At 37.3% G+C, this 23,113-nt stretch overlaps 1 protein-coding gene across 8 annotated transcripts in view; it reads right to left on the reverse strand.

Moving 5' to 3' along the window:
- Window positions 1-23,113, reverse strand: part of ITGB8 (integrin subunit beta 8) — a 68,800-nt gene that overhangs the window by 32,710 nt on the left and 12,977 nt on the right. For all 8 annotated transcript variants that reach the window (XR_005827822.1, XR_005827821.1, XM_040593794.1 and 5 more), the window contains exons 2-10: window positions 21,148-21,233; window positions 18,314-18,488; window positions 15,302-15,548; window positions 13,328-13,493; window positions 11,446-11,604; window positions 6,414-6,509; window positions 6,230-6,319; window positions 3,464-3,598; window positions 95-500 (exon numbers count right to left, since the gene is read on the reverse strand). Coding sequence is in view for 6 of the 8 variants with exons in the window: in XM_040593794.1 (XP_040449728.1) it covers window positions 95-500; window positions 3,464-3,598; window positions 6,230-6,319; window positions 6,414-6,509; window positions 11,446-11,604; window positions 13,328-13,493; window positions 15,302-15,548; window positions 18,314-18,488; window positions 21,148-21,233 (1,560 nt within the window). In the remaining 2 variants the exon portion in view is untranslated. The remainder of the gene's footprint in view (window positions 1-94; window positions 501-3,463; window positions 3,599-6,229; window positions 6,320-6,413; window positions 6,510-11,445; window positions 11,605-13,327; window positions 13,494-15,301; window positions 15,549-18,313; window positions 18,489-21,147; window positions 21,234-23,113) is intronic.

The raw sequence follows: 23,113 nt of genomic DNA on the forward strand, positions 1-23,113 counted from the left end.
AGCTGCATCATGTATATGAGCTTCAGAACACAAACCAAAGAAAACCAAACCAAAAAACAAAAGAGAAAATACAGGCAGAAACTCTGTAGCTTACCAGAACATAAGTGTCCCTGATGATACGGGCAGGAAAAATCATCCATTTCACAGTACTTGCCATATACTTTGCCTAGCTTGTTTTTGTAGCAGAAACATTTTCCGTCTATGCAGTTTCCTTGACCACTGCAGATGGGCTGGTCCCAGTACTGTCTGCACCTCTCAGAAGGAAGCGTCTCTCTACTAGAGCTACAGCTGTTGTCACTGCAATGGGACTGTTTGTCATCAGAAAAAGTTTCATCAGCCCATACTCTTTTGTGCCTTGCACTGTCTCCATCCTGACAGGCACAGCTTTTCTGCACATTAACGATGGCGGTTTCATTGAAACCAATAGGCTTAAGTATTGCATATTTTTTTCCTCCAGTTGTATCACATCCATTCATTGTAACTGATACATTGAAAAGTACCTAAGAAGAAATAAAGACAGATTTTACATCATTATTATTTCCTATAATTTTTAACACATAAATAAAGTAGCATCTTACATTGTATATGAGTGTGCACTAGCTAATAATAAAAAAATACACAGTGGCCATTTGTCAAATATGATACATCAGTAATGAGAGGTATCACAAATATAGTTAAAATCCTAACAATAGAAGACTGACAGAAGTCTACTTTTCATGTTAAGAAAGCATAATCACAAAATACAGGTTTATTACAAGTTAAATAGTAATAGAATTATCCTCCTCCTGTTATTATTTAATTTATACATTCTGTTATAATATAGAAATACTCAGATGAGAATTAGGACTAGACTGAGCAAGACAATACACCAACAGAAACAGATACTCTTTCCAAAAAGAACCTATAACGAATGTTATTGCTGCATAAATGGTCTGTGCAACTAGAAACCACACAGTTTTTTTGGATGGCCCTATCTACTCCTACAAAACCACAGAAACAGCGTACACCTTAGTAGCATCTTATTTTTTCCCAACCCCTGCGATGGGGACAGAACAAGAGAGTCCGGCTACTCTTGCTGTGGTCCTGGGCAGACCAAGTGCTGCTTCAGGGCGGACCCAGCGCCTAGTTCCTGGCCGTGTCATGGCCATCACCACTATGCCGCAGGTCCTCATCCCAGTACTGCCCATGGCAGCAGAAGCCCCTGTGGCTTTCTGGAGTCCTGGCACAGGACCCTGGATCATTTTCGTGGCTAGATGACTGCCATAGTGTTTACATCAATTGCTACTAAAAGTCTTTGAAAACTCTGGTGTTTGATACTTTCACTGGATAGCAATCTTGCATTTCACAATTGTTTGGGGGGATTTTTTGACCAGTAGGCTTCTGACAGGGTATTCTCACTAAAGCTATTTAGCCTGCTGACAGAAAACAACACTTCTTCACCTCCTCACAGAGAAAATATAATCAAGAGGAAAAGGCAAGAAAGGAGCCCCTGAGAAGCAAATACTTTTACTATTTACCATCAAAGAACACAGATTTCCAAATTAAAAAAAAAAAAAAAAAAGAACCTAAGAAACTGATTACATATGAGGTTGAAATTACCCGCAAAGACTAAGACCATTCATCTCTCATCACTGTCTCCCTACCCCCCCGCTGCACCCCCACACAAGAACAGCCAAGCCCTTGGGGACAATGGTGGCTTTGTGGTGAGCGGGGTTGCGGCTGCCTACACGGACAACAGGAGAAGAATGCTATGCACAAGCATGTGCTTAATGTCATATTGAGGGGGCACAGAGGCTTTGTCTTGCCCTTTGCCTTTCTTCTTATTTCTCAAAATGCAGCACTACACACATAAGCCCTCAGCTGCATGAGACCCTCTCGAGCAGGGGACTTCTTCCCTTCAGTTACAGGGCAAAAGTGTGGCTATGTAGCAATTAATTCATATGGCAGGTGGGTATCATGAAGGGGGGACAGGCTGCAGCTAGAGAATGTGCTTTTTGTTCACCACAGAGCCCTGCTAGGAAACATCATCTTCATGTACAATGCAGTACTGGAGGAACGCAAGGGAGATGAGAGGGGATAGCAAATCATGTCTTGGTTACAAATTGTAAAATTTGATGGGTCTGAACACAGCAGCAGAAAGATTAAACGTATTGCGACTAAATAACGGCAGCACTGTGAACGCTGACACTCACTAATAGCCGAAGTTAGTTTTGCACCCTGAAGAGGCAGGACTCTTCCTGAATATAATACACTTTGTGTTTTGGTAAAAAAAGGAAGGAAGAAGGATTAGACAATGAAAGGAATGTGAGAATTAAGGAAAAGCATTTTGCCTGTAAACAAATACTGAAAGGAGGATTTACGGTTAAAATAAATTAATCTCTTGAGGATGGCTCATTTTCAACAGCAGTAGAGGTTTAGGACCACATGCAATCTTTTACAATCAAATGCCTTGGCTTTTTATTAAAAAGAAACAGATATAAATATTTTTCTTTTCATTAAACAGAACAAATTCCAGCCCTATTTCTTATGACATGCACAGGGAACAACAATGGAGAATAGAGTTACGAAGAAAAACAGCAAATCTTCCTTAAACTGGAGAAGCTAATCAGCTGCAAGTCACGCAGACCAAATTCAGAAGAGCATAAAATACATCTAAATTAACGTATTTAAAATTCAGATATTTAATCTACTGATTACTTTTGCTATTTCTACACACAGACACAAGCAAAATCATACCAGCTGAGACATATGTACATGTCAAGAAGGAAAGAACTCCTTGACCCTGCTCTCCAACAACACAGACCTCTTCCTGGCAAGCTCAATGGATTACTCTACTAGTCCAAGCAATTAAATAAATATATCAAGGATGGAGAGATTGTTCTGGGAAGAAAACCATGTTCTTTACATTAGCCAGATATCTTCCCCTGTGTTTTCATGGTAGATGATGCTCCAGTTTTACAACTCATTTAGTACTGTAGGCGGCACCAAACCAAATGGGGATAAATAATTTTATTAATTTGATTTATAAAATAACTAATTAAAATAACTCTGACTGTGCATGAAGACTGCTAAAGCAAGGAAAGGGAAAGGTGGCATCCAGTACAGACCCAAGGAACACAAATTCCAGTGATTCCTTTGTACGGGTGATTATCTTACAACCTCTTTACGTACAGATTTCACCACAATGAACATGGTCATTGTGCCCAGTGGAGGACAAAGCAGGGGAATTTTAATGGACTTAGCTTTCAGGAAAAGCTTTGAGCCTTAGTTCCACGAGATTAGTGAGAATTAAAAAAAGATTCAGGAAAAGTAAGACCAGAGAATAATAGAGAGTCTGTGATAATTAATCATATGAATCCATTTTCAGTTAAGCAAATCCCTAGAAGATTTCACACCACTGAAGCCAAACCAAACAGAAAAACAAGTATTCCAGTTCCTTGAAGAACGAGAGCTATCAACATACTTCTTCATTATATCCCACATTTTTACATCCTTCCATGCCAGTCTTCTTACTTCCATCAGGACAGATCGCAGTGATTTTGAAATGAAGACCTTGGATCTGGTTATCCACTTGAATTTTCACTTCAGAGATTAGTTTCTGTAACCAGAAAACAAGTTTTAGTCACGTTGCATCTCAACATATAATGTGCGTTAGTGACTAACACCAAGTATGGCGACTATGGCTGACTGAAAATGCAGAAAGCTTGTCTGTGTGAATAAAGGAATGAATTAAAGCATTGTTTCCCATATAAAGACCCGATTACATTCCAAATACACACAGCCAGTGAACTGTTAATTCTGATAAAAAGGATTACATTTTCCAGATAAAAACATTTTCAGCTTTTCTAAAATGGTTTTGAGACTATCTTTCGCAATTTGAATATCTATTCTAACTGTGTGCAACAAAAACTGCTTATTGTTTAAGAGACAACACTGCCTTTTAGCCACACATTTAAAATAAAAGAGTACACATACATACAACTATTGTTATCCAGCAGAAAAGGTTCCTAATTGACTTGACACTTTATAAAATTCTGATATTTTGCATCTGTCTTGGAAAAGTTTTCTCTGAACAAACCTTAGGATGATTGAAAGCCTGTTGGGACTATTCTTACTGACTAACTTCAGTCAGCTAGGGCTATATAAGTCAACAACTGGTTGATTCCCTCTAGAGTTTGTTGCAATATGAAATAATGAAAAAGCTAGCTACTTTGCAACTTGTATTTACTACATGCTCTAAAATGCTACTTCCTTCCAAGAAGAAATGTTGCTTCTTAACCTTTTAAAAATTCACTAAAGCTCTGTACAAACTTGTAAGCTGAAAATTGCACAAAGATATTATTAAAATTCCTGGCATATTACTATTAAAAAAATTAGTTTAGTGGGATATTTTTACTGCTATAAATGGCTATTTAATTACATGAATCTGAACACATGTTTATCTTAGTAGCTTTTTGAAAATTAGTGACTCATCGTTGGCTTTTTAGACAGGGATTTTCAGCCAGGGTTTTCCACAACTAAGCCTAAGGTTTCCTTGCCTAGAACAAGAGTGCAAGAGGCCCACTGTCATTGAACATCAACACTATATTTATTTTCTTATCTAAGTACTTTTGCTTTCAAGAAGGCAAAACATTCAAGCCCTGTTCACCATGTGTTTGTATATTACAAGCCCCTAAAAGTATGATAAAAATCTAAAACTATCAAGTCCAATGAAGTTTAGGATGGGAAGGAAGATACTGTCTAAAAAATGAAAATAAGGCAAGAGCAAACTGGGGGTGGATGGAGCAGGAAAGTCCCACAGAATCTTCCATTGAACTAAATAATTATTTTGTAAATTTTCATTTCCTCTCCTTGAATGTTTGCCCTGCACTGCGCTCTGAAAACCAGGATACAATTTAGGATGGACAGTGTAAAAGAGCCATGCAAAAGGATATGATCATCAACATTTTTTGCCAGTACTTTCCTGCAAACCTCCATATTCAGAATGAGATTTCTTGATTTTATAAGAGAAAGTACACTATCAGTGAGAAGTCCTCTGCAGTTTGATCACACCTAACCTCCTCTGCTTTTGAATGTATTTGCCTTCTGCACAATGTTTCCAACATGACAGTAAGAAAAATGTGCACAAACCCACTCTATTGACTAGGAACAGAGATGTGACTTGGTTCTTCGTTATAGCCAATTTGCTGAAAGCAAACAGCCCGATTTAGGTGGTTAACCTTGTACAATGGAAAATTTCAGCCACCATGTCCAATAAATTAAAAATAATGTGATACAAGTTCATACCTTGCACATAGTTTTGTAACCGATTTTCCAGCTTTTGGAACCTGCATTTTTGTAACTTGCACACCTTAACAGCATTCAACTATTTAACCCATGATGTTCATTTTGATGCTGCCCTGTGGGCTCCCTGTGCCGTACATCAAATGTATGCTACCTGGCTTCATTTTCAAAGCTGTTTATGCCCCCCTCTTCCCAGGCTATCTTTCATTCATTATCAAGATGCCAATTTCCACTTTCAAGCTTCCATTCCCTGTAAAGCATTTGTGGAGAACAACTTGATGCTCTTTCCCATACTATTATTTTCTCTTTCCTGTACTATTACTTTCAGTTGAGAACTCCAGGCAAGATTTCACAAAGCCATTTCCATTGTTGCCTCTCAAATTCCTATCAAAACTCTTCTTTACTGTCACACCTCAAAACTCCAAGTTATTACGCTACTTCATGCAGTGCAAATCCTGCTTTCCACAACATCCACTGTTGTCAAACTATCTCATTGTACATTCCCACCTGTTGTCCATTTTCTAAGAATGATGCTGTAAACCCCTCTAGATACCGCACTGTCTTTTTGCTCTGAATTTGTATGGTGCCTAGACAGTGGTGTCTGGTCTGTAACTAAAGAACTGAGATGCAAAAATTCAAATAAATCAGGCACTTCTTTTGAAGTTATATGGCAGCAGGTGCAGACAACCAAAAAAGCGTATTTAGAAGCATCCTGAGAAAGGAAAAAGTGCTAGCCCTTGGCTTTGAGACCTGACAGCCTGGGAAATTGAGAGCTATCGTGGGATAGTGTTACCCACCAACCTGGACACTCATAAAAGTAGGGAAATTATCCTTGTGGACTTCAGATTGAAACCAGGTTCCTGGAAATTCAAACTTTAGGCTATGAAAGGTGAAGAATCCCTGTACAAATATGGCGTACAGCATTGTCACTCTCATCATACCATACCTGATAGGCCTCCACCACCAAGTCATTGAGATTTGCTGCTTGTGATTCTATCTGTCTTGCAACAGTACCAGGCAACAGAGGTAACAGATCCTATAAAAAATACAATCATTTATGCACAGTTTTAATTTTTAATATAAATATTGTGCTTTCAAAATTGGAAAAAAAAATCAGGTTTCTAACCTACTTTATACCAATGGAACTGGCTTCCTTGAACTGCAAAAATAACATTGATGTTATTGTCAATCAATTTTTCAGAGAGCTGCCCAAGAGATGGATGCTCCTGCAAAATATAACAGAAAATAAGACTGCAAATTAGTATGGAAAAAACCTTATTTTTCACATATGACACAATACGGAATTCCAAAATTACCCCAATCCTTATTTCTAAATGTACAGAGAATTGCCAGGCCTATATCCAAAAGAAGGTGGGACCAACCAAATAAATGGATCATGACAAAAAAAACCCCATCAGGGCATCAGCCAGTCTGCGACAGGCTTATCTGTTGTCAACTATGCAGGGATGCTGCACAGTGGGAGGACTCACACAGTACTATGTATTGGTTTGAGTCTGATGCTTAAGAAATACGGATATAATGTTGTCCATGGCCCACCTAGAAGAATAACAAGATTCCTGAAAATGACAGGTGGGTTCTTGTGCAAAAGGCAGTGAGAAAGTACAACACCAGGGCACCAAGATAAGGTGCATTTCTTGGAAGAGCAAGGAGAGTAATTAAAAGTTTGTTTCTCAAAAATGTATTTTGGCACCAGGGATCTGACACATCGGCTAAATGCAGCCACTGGGTCAAGTTCTAGCAGTGTCAGTATTCTGTACGCGTCTTACTTATGGCTGACAGCTTTCTCCTTCTCTGTATGTTCAAGACCTGCCTTATGAGTGATGCCTCCAGTCCTCACTGTGATGACCTGCTACATTTTCCTAACCATGCTTGTGCTTGAAGAAGGTAGCATGACTTCCACGTCCCTCCCCAGTAATGACATTGCTCTATTTGGTGAAGTACCTATGACGGCATGTCCTGTGCCAGTGACCTGCCCTTCTACACTTCTCATTGATAGATCCGACATGGATTTGAGAACAAGAGGTGCACTGCCATCCCTTCATCCAAGATCTGGGGAAGCACAAGGCTGGCTGTGTGGTCCCAGAGGGCTTTGTACACTTTCGTACACCCTATGTGAGATCCCTCCAGCTCCAGTACTCTAAAAAAACTGTATCTGAAAGTCACCGCTTATTTACCATACATTTGTGAATGTTTTTAAGACGTAAATTCAACACTTAAAATTCATGACTAAGCATAAAGAACTGACGGGCCTTGGCCTGTGTTTCCCCTTACAGAGATTGCATCTGAACACCTCCGGTTACATCAGGTCCTGCAACCTCTTTCCCCCACATACTTCTGCTGTCTTTATCTGTCTGATATACTTAACCATCTGTACCATATTGTCTTGCTCTTGTAAAAACAGTTTCCCTGCACAATTCATTTCTCCTTAAGAGTGCCACTTGTTACTCAAGGCACCCTGCAAGTCAGCTGCTCTCCTAGCTGACTGCCAAGACAGCTGAGAAAGTTATGCAAGGGGACAAAATCTGTTTTCCATCATATTGCACCATTATAAAGAGCCTCATATTGAAAGAACAAAGGAGTTTCTTGCTGCAGTTTGATCTCAGCCAGGGTTCACGCCTCTCTCAACTTTTCTACCCTTTGGTAAGAGATTATATTCCTTAAGATAAGTCATGAAAGGTAGGTAACAGCAATAAACAGGCGTTCTTACAGCTCTAGCTGGGGAATATGCCATACATGAGAGTCCAGCAAGTATGCATTCCCACTATGGAGCAGTTGTGGGTGAACTGTTGTGGCAAGCAGTGGCACTGTTGTCATTTTCAGTAGCCCAGAATGCTAAGTCCTAAGCCCTCCTTCCTTCTCCATGGTCACAGAGCACAGTGGCGGGACCTCCATTGTACTGCCCAAGCCTACAGGCCACATGCAACTGTCCGGCAGGTCACAGACACACCAAGTAGTCCCAGGACATGGGTGAGTGAAGCCAGATGTTCTGCAAATACCTTCTGCATTGTAAATGTGTGAATTGACAGATCATGAGATGGTGGTCAAATAAGTCAACCTTCTTGCTTAAGACGTGATACTAGACATGTCTGAATTCCAAAAAAGTGGCTGCTCAACATCTGTGCAACTAGTAGTAGAGCTCTGGGATCAGTGGTATCAGAAATGGGTTTCCAAGCCCTCATGAAACAAAAACTTATTCAGATCAAGCTCACTGAAGTCAAGAGATGACATGCATAGATGTGCAAGGGTTGCCGGGACTGGATCCCCAAACTACCTAGTCTGCTTACAAGTAAAACTGAACTTTCATCTACTTATCAGCTCTTAACTAGAGTGCCCAGCTTGGTTAGCAGTACATTAGTCTCACTTCAGATCAGAAAGAAAATGTTTCTTTTTATTACAAGAGAGTTTAAAAAAGGGCATCCACAGACCCACTCTGTCTTTTTCATTTTAAGCATGTAAAGAGATGACATAAGGAACTCTTGGTCATTCACGGAACCTCACTTTGCTTCCTATGAAAACCTTGCTGTACTTTACGTATTTTTATCTTATCTCTTCCTACTAGTGCTAAGGTGAATGTGCTTTCATTTTAGATCATCTTTCCTGTTCCAATTACATAATTTGTTTTATTATTTTAACCTACTGTGTTAAGCTGAGAACTAATACAGATTAACCAATACAGTTAACCAAGCACAGATCTAATTAAAATGGACTAGATTTCTTTCATGTCTTACGCTTTTTTGCTGACCTCTGTGTGACTGCTTAGCAAACGTTAGAAAGAAACAGGCAGAAATTAACTAACTGGAAACACTTCTGATGTAGAGGTTAAGCTTACACAAATAAATAAAGCAAAGTCCTCTTAAATGGCACAAGGAGAAAATGAAAATACACCAAAATGCAATCTTGTGAAGACTTCCAGAAGCTAAGAATCAAAGTAGAAAAACAATGTGATAATAAATGGCTCTTTAATTTATCATAGCACAACAAAATTGCATCAGTAAGGAATAAAAAAGCAAAAATATGTTTCATATGATGTATTTTTAAAAAAACTGACAGCCTTTCATGACATTTCATTTAAGTATCAAATAGTCTTTTTTTTTTTTCCTCCTGATTTTACTGGTTCTTTATTGCTCTCTGTAACTAAAATAATCACATATACCACTGAGAAGAAAAAAAAACAGGAAACGAGTACACCTACCATTACTACTGTGTCATGACAAATCTACTCCAGAAAATATGTAATTCTGCATGCCCACTGTTATGTAGGTGTGCCAGAATTAGCCCCTGGCTGAAAAAAAAAAAAATGGGCTAGCAGCCAGAAGGACCAAAATGTGCCACCACAGATTTAAGCATCTTTCAAGGTCATTTAATTTGACTGGCTAAAAAGACTATTTTATTTCATAAAAGGTATCAATAGAAATTATTATGGAGATTTCTTAATCTATAAAATCTTATTCGAGTAAATTCATGATCTTTCAGACCAGAATCCAGAGTATGAATTAAAACACTTTCTTCAGTCAGCCATCAATCTATCATAATTGCTTAGAAAGAGATTCATTAATTTTGTCTTTATTTTATATTGGTGAGTTTTTCCAGCTGCAACAGAAGTTAATTTCTCAAGCTGGACAGAAAATAAATATAGGGTTTTTTTTCTGAAACAGACAATGTCTTTATTACCAAAGGAATCCTGAACACCAGAAAAAGATTTGTACCTTCATCAACTGTTTAATAAGCAGAGCAAAACTCCTCTCGTTTATAGCACTGCAAGCGGGTGGGTGGGAAATCAAGATAGGGACACCATGACCTGTAAGTATGCTGTGCTTTGGGAAAGGAAAGTTTCAGCATTATCTGCATTAAGGAGAATGAAGTAAGGGATTGTTTTTATTTCAGGGACACTGTAGGAATATTGAAACTGAACAGGCTGGCTAGAGGGAAATAAATAATCCTGACATCTGTGAGGGAATATCCAAGAGGTGATAAGAGGGAGTATATGAATGCAAGAACATCAGATATTGGAAATCCAAACAACCTTCCTGTTAGCACGGGCTCAGCTCCCTCCTCCACTCAGCAAGGTCCTGAACACCCACCGATTCCCAGAAACCTCCTGTACTTCATGATCACACACCATACAGCATCTGCTTCATGCTGCCCCACCATCCTTGTAAACACTGGTTGCTGGGATTAAATTCAAGTCTAGCCTAATTTACATGTAGCCCTCGCTGACTTCACTAGCACATTGCTGGTTTGGGCTGAACACAGGCTATATGCTTAAAGTGCATCTAGCACTGAGAATAAAACTGTAATCTGCTCTAATGGTACCACAGCTCATATTTCTGCTTTCTGGTGATTACATGGCAATTAAGTAGTGATTCATGTTTCTTAAATAAGTGATTCATATTTACTTAAGGAAATAGACAAAGCAATTTAAAAGTAAAAATCTTAGAAAAAAAAATATCCTTTTTTCCGGTCACTGAGTCTTGAAGAAATTGTTTTGAAAGCTAAAAATATCTGCCGAAGGCTTTTTATTTTGCTACAGTGGATTTAATGCAACTTTTTGCACAGGTATGTATTACCATGCATTGGCTTTATACTGTGAGTTTCAAACTTATTTAATGCTACATCACCACAGCAAAGCTTTGTGGCACAAGAATATTTTCTAGTCCATCATGGTTTAATTAGATCATCACTGTGTACGTCTTCTGTTTTACTCTTACCAAGCTTTTTCAATCAATGTGACTATGCATCTTCTGGCCATAAATCAAGACCACTACCTTTGTCTTATTAGCAGGATTGTGCAATTCTTACATATTACTGGCTGCTTCTTGTGCAAAGTATCACACCAGACACTTCCTACTTGTCTTTTATACAATGTGTGTGATTCTTCTGAGATGGTAATAAAAAACCATACCAAAACCAGTGACATATCCTCTGCTCTGTACTGCTGTCTCAGACTCCAGAGTACTTTACCCCAGACAAAAAGAATGTCAGTATTTCCAGGTGATTGATTCTTCATTTCACAACTTGCCTAGCTGGGAAAATACTATTCCAATAACTGAAATAAAAGCAATGCTTTGACAGCAATCTAAAAACCTCCTTTACAATCTTACACTGCTTCTCTGAAGGCAGAATCTATGACATATACCTTACCATACTCGTAGCTTTGATGTACACATTATCTTTCAAATGACAGTTTCCATCATGGGGAATTACGATCCCTGCTAATTTACTATCAAGGGCCAGATGGGAAGTTTGATCTGTCATCACAAGAAGCAGTCGTTTTGCTTCTTTACGCCATCCAATATGGCTCTAAAATGAAAACAAAATTAAGCATAAGAAAGCAGTAACTACATATTTTCTAAACCAATAATCAACAAAATGAAAAATGAACGTGAAAGTCTATGCTCAGACTCATTCCCTCCTAGCTCTGAATCGCGATTAAGCTTCTTACAACAGCAGGGATAATAAGTACAGAGGGGTGTGGTGTCTTCCAGCTTACACACTAGGCATCAGCCTCCCTCAGACAACACTAGACAGCATTCCCCCCCAAAAGGGGTATTTTAAGTTTTATATGTAAACAGGTTATATTTTAAATAATCCCAGATTCTCCTCCAGCACCGTAGAAACTTCTTGCTCTTAAAACTCCATCATTTCACTTTGTCACTTCAAGACTCCTCCTACCTATGTACCTCACAGCAACCCGAACTTTAAAGTAGCTTCATGTCCTAACCTGCTACCTCTTGCAACAGTGATGTCCTGGTTAAAGCAAGATGGAGCATGTTATAAAGTTCTATTGTAGGGAAAATGAACGCACATTAATATAAATTATAGTTCATGATGGTCATTATGAATGGCACATTGTTCTCATCCATTTTGGTTCACAATTCAGTTAGCAGGAAAGACTTCATTCTCATGAATGTTTCCATTCTATTGTTTTTGGAAGCACTTATTCTAGAGTTCACATGTCTTAAGTGTGGAGTATGTCCAATGAGAAACACTTAATTTTAAGGGATTTTTCCAAAGCTCCAGAATAATTTGTGATCACAATGTCTATGAAAAGTGGCTTTTATTTACCTGTTTTACCGCTCATCAGAATTTGAAAATAAAATTGGGCCAAACTTCATTTTTAGCAGTTTGGATTACTTTTTGTCCTTAAATCATTCTACTGCTCCAACAACAAGAATATGAAGATACACAGGATAGAATTGTCCTGACATCATCCCAGGAGATGAGAAACACCCCAAGCCTGTGATCTGGACAGGAGCTGAACTGCTTTCTTTAAGAGGACAAGGAAAAGTAACTTACAAAGCATTAGCAAACCCACAAATTGGCCAACTTTCATAATTTCTATTGCAGTATTATGCATAGAAGAAAAACAACATGTAAAATAGCCCTTTAGAGCAAGCAAATTCTTATCATTTAATATGCTTATACCTTGGGAACTACTGATGCAGATCTTTTCCATCCTTTTCTGCGTAGGAAAGATGGTGATGAAATTTTATCGATATATGAAAATTAATTTTTAGTTGATTTGTATTGATATTAAATATAAATTCTTTAAAAACTGAGATAACATTGAAATGCATTTGTTTTCCTTACCTGCACAAGCAGATACCAAACTGATTCTTCAGCTTTCAAATACATTCTTAAGTAGAAGAAATGTCAAATGGTATGTCTTCACTTAGGAACACAAGGAGGGCTTTAATGATTTTTGAAATTAATTTTGTAATTGACTGAAATTAATACATGTGTCTCTTCAAGCAAGAAGCAATTGCTTTCATCATCCATCCTATGTTGGTTAGGCTGGTTAAAGCCAGAATTTGAACAACGTTATTAACCAATACTGACAAATATTTCCCTATGCTCTCCTTTTTCAGTTTCAATGGGAAACAGAAGCGTATAGCTAAGGGGGAAAGGATGGAAAAGGAGGAAGAAAATATTATCAGGCCTAGGACTGAGCACCATTGTAACCAATGTGTATATATATCTGTGTCTGAACTACCTTTTAGTCTTTTGTTAATAAGCTTCTTACCTGGCACACAGCTGCCTGGAGCATCGCATCAAAACCTCCTTCAGGTGTATCAATATTCCCAGAAATTTTTTGTTTATTCACAGCATTTCTGAATTCTGCTATATTGTCAGTTAGGGATAGCACATGAATATAACCATGAGGAGGCATACAGTCTAAATTATAATCACTGTACAAAAAAAAAACAACAAACAAAACAAAAAACCAAAAGTCTAACACATTCCATATTTTCCATTTGAGGGAGATATAAATATCGCATCCCTACCAACTCATAAATCCTGTTACTAATGAAGAGGTATACATGCACAGTAAAAGCAACACTTAAAAAAAGAACAACTCCACATGAAATGAAACTTAGTGGGAATTAGTTCTAATTTATTATGAACAAATTTTTTTGGGGTATTTTATGTGAATGTATATAATATAACTTGATATACTAACAGTACATATATAGTGTTTCTGTACAAAATGAAAAGAAACACAACGTGAGTGATGGTAAGATCTCAGAGAGTATATGATCCCTTTTGGAACATCTACGGAGCAGGAAAGCTTTGCTTTTCATTATCTTGAGAAAGGGCTATTACACTGCAACATTAAGACCCTTTAAAAGATCGCTACACAGGCTACTGGATCAAAACTCAAATAAAATTTAACTCCCTACCTTTTCTAGTAGTAAGTAAATGCACATAAAAGAAATGTTGAGAGTAGTGCAAGTTACGTCGTTAAAGGGATGGGAAACTCCATTTTCAGTAACATCTTAGTTGTAAATGATACTTTTTAAAATTATGTATAAGGGAGAAAGTATGAAGTTTGACATAAGTAAGCTAATGCCACAGCACTTACACAGTTCGTTGCTCTGTGACCCATTTACATTACAGCAGTGGAATTTACAGCACAAACTGAAGCGCTCTTCTGATTCAGAGATGCTGAGCAGGTTTCAACTCACTTAACTTCTGTTGCATAAAGTGTAGGCATCCAGACTAAAACCTGCCAGCCCCCAACTCAATTCACAGTCAATGAAGAGAAACTGGCACTGTAAGGATTAATACCTCTGCAGATGTCTACTTCTAGGCAAAATGAATTGTGTCGTAGAAATGCTAATTTCCACTTCATTATATAGACAGTCTAGATGACTGCTTTATACATAATTTATATCTAATGAATTCCACTATTAATGCCCAATTCAAAACCCACTGAAACAGACTTCACAGAACTTTGGATGATGTCTTCCCAGGAAAGATAGTAACAAGCAAGAAGGTATGAACAGTTAATATTCACTTTTCCAAGAATTATGGTTTATAGAGATTTGAATTTGTTGTGAATAATCTTGTTCTCCAGGGCATTTTGGAAGTGATCCCTCACTTTATGTAAGTGTTGAACGCAAGGTATAAAAGACGTGGTATGAAAAAAGATATGCAAGCCAGAACACCTTTCTTATTTAAAATGGGGGTTCATTCATATTACAACTGTGAAATTAGATCAGAGGATCACTTTTGTTCACTAAACAAGCTGAAAGAACCTGCATCACATCTACAAAAGCAGAGTTTTAAGAAAAGAGTTAATGAATACATGATGATACTCCAGAAAAGTCCTAGGTCAGAAAGTAAAAAAACTTTGTGAATAAATCTAGGCAATATATATCTAAAATAACTAAGAACACAACAGTTAACTATAAAATTAAATGCAAAACATATTCAAATCTACCAAAGCAGCATGTTGTTTGGCATGTTTTGCTGAAGAAAGTAAAGCACATTTTTTTCTGATACGGAAACAGTTTTTCTGGAATCACTCAACGAGATATTTCAGAAGTAATCATTGTATAACAATTTTCAGCATTTTCTTAGGAACTTTGCTGGAGAACCAAGGTATAATGAAACAAAGATAGATTTTGAAGAACCTTAAAAATAAATATGCATAATGCATATTTGTGTAATTAAATGATTTCTCAGTGGTACAGTAAATATACAGACTACATACCTGCACTGGTTATGGATTCTGCCTGGATGAATGCTAATATAGGGTGACACAGTTTTATCCACATAGGATCCAAATCCAAGTCGAAAATCAAGAGAAATATTCGCCATCTTTTTAGATAATGCAAATCCAACGGAATTTAGTTTTTCTATGTTGTTGTGCATAGAGGCCGAGACATCAACTAAATAATAAAGATCCACAGGGTATTTCTCGAGAGGACGAACTTTTAACATAAAGTTTGCTTCATTTCCTGATTCAAAGGAAACAAATAAGTTTATTTACTATCTTTGAATGGACACTCTTAAAAATACATCTATTTTTGCAGCAACCTCAGCACAAAATTGTTTGTGTCAGCAAGCAGAAAAACAAACAAGAGATCCTCCCATGAGTAAAGGAAACCTTGAAGCATTGTTCAAAAATAAGCCATAAAGGGGCTTTCTGCAGAACATCTTGCCTTTTTTTTCCTTGCAGGAGCACTGTGCAATTTATTCTAAAAATCTGACTTCTCCCTATTCTCTTTTAAATTCTTGGTTGTGCAATCCCTTTGGCATAGTATCAGTAAGCAGTTATGACTCACAAAGGACACAGATCTGCATACAAATTGTGGTCAGTCTTCAGGGCTGACACTTCTAAGTAAGAAAGTAAGTAAGTATATCCTGCCAATAGTTTGTCAGAGGAGTCTGAAATTATATATGTACCATAAAGGCAGCACAGCCTGGAAAACTCATGTAAATTATGCTTCAAATTTATACCAATCTACTTTCAAAGATTTGATGCAAAAACTTAGTAGGATCAAAATATTTTTTTTAAAAAAATAGGTTTTAATATTAAAAAAAAATCCATCTTTTGGCATATTCAAAACAGAACTCTTATTTCTGGATGACAAATGTCTGCCTCTCCTGCAGAACCTCATCACGTTCTTGTATGTAAGAAAACTGTTAATATTTTGGAAGCCACTAAAAATAGTCCCCATGCTTTTGCTTGCCTAATATTCTGTAATGCCAGCAACAAGAATGAAGTGACTGGAGTATGGGCAGCATAGGTACTGTCATGCATGACTCCAAATTGTTCATTATTTTATGTCGTCCAGAGTGTGAGCTCACAAAAGAAATGAGGGAGTAGGATCTTTGTGTGATGAATGCAGAATCTAATTCAGTATAATGCAATAAAGATACAGCAAAGGACAGGAGGAAGGGAGACATTCTAGAAGAATTATGCAGGTTTTCAATAAAAGCTGTCTAAACGCATTCAGAAACAAATTCACCAAAAAAAAACCCACCAGAAATGTGACTTCTCTATTCATGACATTTACTAGTGCATATGACATTGCTAGATAACATAATTAAAGTACATGTAACAAAGGTCTCACCCAGAAAAGTTAAATATGCAAAGTACTTTCTTCCAGTGGTCTTTGAACATAATCCACCTGAAAATGTCAGGATTTGTTTGTAACAGGTGTTGCATGAAGAAAACAGAATTTCAGTGTGCTGTAACTTAACGTGTTTCCTCTTTGCCAATGTAAATTGAACTACTTTTTGTAAATGAGCCTTGCAGGTCTCCAGTTTGCATATATTGATACGCTGAGTGCAGCTTCTATTTTTTTCCCACATAAATCCTGACAGTTGGGTATATATAAACAATGACAAAACTTCCCAGTACCAAAACAAAAACTTCTTTGTCTGCATGATTATACTCTATCAAATTTCTGTTTTGAAGCACAACTATAGCTGTATATCTGTGTACTTCCCTGGGGTATAAAATATGGGCAAGATGTCTATACATCTAAAGTTATTCTTCTGAAGCCCTCAGAATTTCAGTCTTCTGCCTCCCTGATGCAAGAACATCTGCAAAGCATATGAAACCCCAGACTTAATTTCACTATTTACTAGCAAAAAGTTTCATTAAATCAAATTTTAGAAAGCTAAGTTTTTTCTATGACTCCAGTATGCCTTTGGAAATAAATGTGATTACAGACACATCCAGAGCTAGCTTGGTTCTTGAGACCATTTCTCAGGACAAAGCAGGGTATCAGTTACTTCTTTGGAAAGACAATGGGGAAAGGAGAGGAACTGTTGATCTTACTTTCTCAGTTTTATTACTATAAAGATGGAAAACCAGGGTTCCTTTGTGCTTTACACTCACGTAGGCCCTTCCTTTTCCCCTTGTAATTAACAGAAAATTATGTTTTATACAATGAAAATCAAAAAGATATGTTTCCTCTTCTCTTGATGTTTTTCTACCAAAGATTGCTCCCTCTTAAATGAAATATTTTTTTCTCCAACCATTGTTTGCATAAGAAAGAAAAAAATTAAATTTTATGATATGAAACATACCCTGCATCCGTTTAGATCACCTTCCACTTCTGTTGCTGGCTACAGCTATTTTAGAGCCAGAGAACAAACACTAATTTAACTTGAGTTCAGATGAGGGCAAATAGATATACTAGAAAATGTCAGATCCGTAAAGGGACTTGTAGGTTTAATTAGGGCCAGTTGTCTCACGTTTTATAAATTAAATGTTAGGCAGTGAATACCTAAGTCTCCTTTAGGAATCTGGTCCTTTCTCGTATATTGGCTTTGGTGTCTTTGTTGTTGTCTAATCAATACACTTCAAGTAATCAAGAAGCTTATCAAATGATAGAATTTAGGAATTCTAACTCAATTTACTTCCAGTAAGGAATACAGTTTATATGCATGTAAGGGAAAACTATTTGTGGAAGTGGCTAAAGAAAAAGAATCATGAAACCACAACAGAAAACAGAAAAGACTACCTAAAATACCTTTCCCACTTATTACTTGCATTATTCTGACCTTCAGCTGTGTTTGACAGAAACACTTCCTGCCGAAGACTGTACTTGAATATGGGAGCAATACCATCATGGTCCTACAGTATAACGTTACAGCATTGTTCTTCAAAATAACTATTCCAGACACTTCTTCAAAAAGTATCTGTACTTAATACTATTATATTTAGTATAAATGGACTATAATAGCAATATGTTAGAGACAACCCAACCTGGACGCAGTTGGACCGAAACTTTTCCTGGTGTCACTTGTGTATTTGTTTCATGGTCACTGGGTATTGTGACACGAACTGTTGGATTTTCTACAAAATCTGATTGGCAGCCTCTTTTCATTAAGTTGAAAACAGTGTCACAACGTCCCTTCTGTGTTGCATCGGCCATGAAATCCTGTTCAGACAAAAAGTACAAAACAATCTGAGCTGAAAAAAACCCAACTGTAATATCTTCAAAAGAAAAACAAAATAATACTCTTTGAAACAATAAAATATGCTACTATAATCGCATAAATTGTAGAACGAGTTCATGGAAGCCATATGTTTCTAATAAGGGCAATTACAAAATATTTAAATTAGAAGTTAAACCTAATTGCCACAATTACTTTTTTCTACAAAGGACTAAACTTCTGTATGAGAAAGAGGATCTTGCACAATCAGAACAAGCTGACTTTGGAGAAAAAGGAAACTATGTACTGTCACTATGTCACTAAAAATGTTCTGTGCTATGCTATGAGTTAGCTATAGCAAGAAAGTGTCATTCACACAACATCAAAACAGATTAGTTTTCGGAGGAATCCACTGATATTGTTATTCAGGCTAATACTTAAAAGTAGCAGCAGAAGTCAGCTTTCGGTTTATCTAACCTGAATTTGCCTATCACAGATGTTTAAGTTTCACCCCATACCCTATAGCAAATCTAAAGACCAGCTGGACTCTTATTTCAATCCCCAGAAAGAGGAAGCTATGTCTATGGGACTGGACAGTTTAAGATGCCACCAACAGAAAAAGGTCCTGTAACAACCAAAAAGTGATTATTAGTAGGATGATCTCAGAAGCAGCACATCCTCTGTTGCAGTGAAAAGGGCAAAGTTGCCAAACTTGTGCCAACATGATCCAATGCAAAATTCCTTCCTGACCACAAATCTGATAATTAACATGATCCTGATCATGCAGTGAAGAAAAGACAAGATTCTTTGTACTCTTTCAAAGCATTGGTCCATCCCAGCCACAGCTGGGGACCAAACAATGGACAGTCTCTGATATTTCAGAGGCAAATGGGGAAAATAAACAATCAAAAAGTGCATACAAGCAACTGTGTATTAGAGAATAGTCATCCAGACCCTAAAAAGGCCAGAGAAAGCCCCTGAAGAATGAGATTCAACAGTTACGTATCTTGTTTTTCAAGTTTCAATCCATTTTTGTAGTCTACTTCTGATATATTTTTTCCGTAACCTTCTTTGAGGACAACAGACACTACTTTTTTAGGTTACTGCTATTTATATACCCTTTTTGATGTATATACATTTCAAAAAGTTAGATTTTAATGTGTTTAAAGAACTTAGCTAGTCTCATTATTATTACTAATGACTGATAGATATGTAGCATTTTCTGAAGTTCACTGTGTGGGGGTGTACAGTCAAAGCATCTCAACAATTCCTCACAGCTGATTCTCTCATTAAAAATATTGTTTAAATGAAGCAGGCATGCTAAACTGAAAACTGCTCCTGTAACTTTACTCTGGAAAATTTCCACCTGCATTAATATGGGATTTGCCATTCCACAACTATGGACCGTGTGTAGGTGAACCAGCTCTCAAAGCGCAGTCTCAGAGGGTTTGAACCCCCCCCCCCCCCCCCCCCCCCCCCCCGGGTTTCGTGAACAGCTCTCAGGGTTGACAGGAGAAGTTAAACAAGAGAAGCAGAGCAGAAGTGAAACCTGGTCAAATCCGAGCACCTAGTTAGAAGGAGACCTACTGCAGCTCCATGGCACTGGAAAGCTAGCAAGTGCTGTTCCATGATAAATACAGATGTAGCAGGATAAAACTGTACCTTCTGTAAGAGAGGCCATCAGGGCACAATAATGGACCACTCCACGTTGTCATCCATTGTGCCATCTAAACATGCCCTAAGGTGGTTCTTCCAAAAGAAGCCCTCCATGCCTCTATCCATCCTTGTGTTACTTAGCCCTATGTTTTTGCAGACTAATCATTCCAAGACACAATACCTCAGATAAAGTTACACCAGTGCCTTACATCCCTTATCTTCTCCAGGCACACTCTAGGAACTTACCTACCTCTTCTGCTAACCTGAAAGCTACTACAGATAATTTGCATGTGGCTTTCAAAAGCATATGAGCTTGTAATTGCCAGGGATAGTCTTCAACACCTTGCTCCTCTGAAGTGCTTAAAACGGTCCAGCCTGACTTCAAATCATGTAATCAACTGTTTTCTTCTGTCAAACAGAACCAGAAATTCTTCTATTCTTATAGTTTGCAAAGCAATAACAATTTCAGAATAATTCTTCCTATTTTCTGTGATAAGTCTCAGAACTGACAGCTTCAAGTGTCAAAATAAGAAAAGGATCATTTCGACCATTTGTGACAGGGTCATAATATATAGTGAAGTCAAAGTTAACCCCGCTGTTAGTAAAATCTTTTACTAAATGCAATAGGCATGTATGTATACACTTGCTTTGTTATATAATGAGGACAACATAAATTACTGATAAGTAATTTTGCTTTTGAAGCCAAAAACTACTGAACTCTCAAAGCTAATATAAGTCTGCCAAAGCTGTCTACAAAGCAGATGGAATGCATTAAAAAGTTCTCACTTTTTTAAAAATTACTGCAATTTTCCAAATAAAAGATTGTATTTTATCCTTTGGAAACAAAATATATTTCACACTATTTCTCACGTTCTCTCTCCAGGGGTTGTTTAAAGACATTCTTGCTATTTCTCACTATAATTTTCACAGTTTAAAAGCCTTTTATCTTTATAAAGATCAGAAGCAGCTAAAATATAAAGTCAAATGTAAATAAGCGAAACACCATACCTCTTGAGCACACCATCCACACTCCGGACCCAAAGCAAGACACTTTGTGCATGTTACTGCATTTGAAGTGGCACATCTGTTTTCCGCTGCAATGAAACATAAAACCAAACATTCATGATTTATGATGATATGTGGGAATTGTAAAATACCTAATTTTAAACAAAGATTTCAAAAATTACTTCACCAGATTAAGAGTGATGACAATGTATCCAAACAGAAGTAAAACAGAACAAAGGCAGCCCGGTGAAGGAATACTTGCAGCATTTTTTTTAATCTAGTCTAGAACTGTATGTACAGATTGAATGAAACTCCACTCTCAAAGCCAAATTTTTAAGATCCTGATTTAGAATAATTCTGAAGTGAAAGTTAATCTTTGGCATGTACCTTGCTGATTTACTGCCTAATAGAAAAAAATTTACCAGGTAGCTTATCTCTTCATAGACGTTTTCCTTTTAAGTCATTTACACTTGAATGAGTTATTCATTATTCACTCCGTATGGAACCCAAAATATTTTCTCACCTTCTATAAATATTCCCCCTCTGCACTTTCTGGAATGAATAGTTTCCCAGAAGAGGCAGATATTATTTTTTTTTTTCAGAAGCGAATACAAATTTATCCAACATTATGTGTGTCACAGATTGAAGACACATCATTTTATACTAAACAACTGCAAAAATTGTGTCTACTAACAGGTCTACCAGTGAAGTCCTTTATATCCTTTTCACATCTTTGTTTTATAGGTCATTGCTTAAGTTACTACTCTTTGCTATGAAACCATGGCAGTAGGAATTGAGAAGAGAACATTTTCGAGGGCCTCGGTCAGCTCAATTTGAATGTCAGCATTAGTGCATCCTTTCAGCACAAGACTCTTGTAGACCAATGCGCCTCTACACCAAACAGAAGATGCCTGCCAAGAGTTGTGTGGAAGGCACATAATATGACTTTTCAGTGCCCAGCACAGTAGTAGTGCTGTTTAACAGCACTGCTTTGTGGCATATTCAGCATGGCATATTATAAAACATACTGGAAACAAACAAACAAAAAAAGAATTACTGCATACTGGAAAGTCTAGATCTGTTAATTGGTCCATTGTGATAATGTGCATATCATCATATCAAAACAGTTTGAAGAAAGGTTTTTCATCCAAAGTTTTGGCTGCATGTACTGTCTCTCAGGCTATTTCTTTCCAACCTGTAGTAGTGCAAACCATCTTCTCTTTCCAAAGTATATTAGAGCAACTTCTCATAGTAAAAAGCTGTATCAGGCTAACATGTACTACAATATCTTTATTTAACTGATGTCACCTATGGAGTCAAAGATGAGATCCCTTACCATATGAACAGCTAGTCCTCAACAGGTCACTCTGAGTAACTGATGATCCAAAGAACTAGTGACGGCTTGCAAGTTAATAGTATCAACAACATATATACCATTATCAGTATTAACAAGATAGAAAGGCCTAGTGCAGCACACAATTGCAGTGTTATACTGATAACACATATGTTTGTGGCAATTTTGTTCATTTCAAAGGTAAGACATATATTTATATTTTATATAAACTGCTGTTGACAATTTTTGCCATGCAGGCAACCTGAGAAAAAAAATGTATATAACAGGGTGAGCAACTCTTACAGATATGATAGAAACAATAAGCTGAAAAGCAGCCCAGGAAGGTGCTGGAACAGAGAGAAAACTGAGTAAAAGGTGGGAGAGGTGGGCAGGGATAAATAAAAGAGGAGTCACTAAGGACAGAAAAAAGAAGACAAAATCCAAAAGGTTCTTGTTTGTTATAAAAACAAACACAGCAAGTTTGATTTGGATGTGAAATGAGAGCAAGCTCATTCAGCACTGACACAATAAACATTTTTGCACTTGTAAGAAGATGGCAACAGCACTTTATGTTCTGCAGTCTGGAAGAGCAGACCTGGAGGCCACAGAAGAAGTTACCGCAAACCACAGGAGAGA

This window comes from Falco naumanni, chromosome 4, assembly GCF_017639655.2.
Source record: "Falco naumanni isolate bFalNau1 chromosome 4, bFalNau1.pat, whole genome shotgun sequence".
Lineage (NCBI taxonomy): Eukaryota > Metazoa > Chordata > Aves > Falconiformes > Falconidae > Falco > Falco naumanni.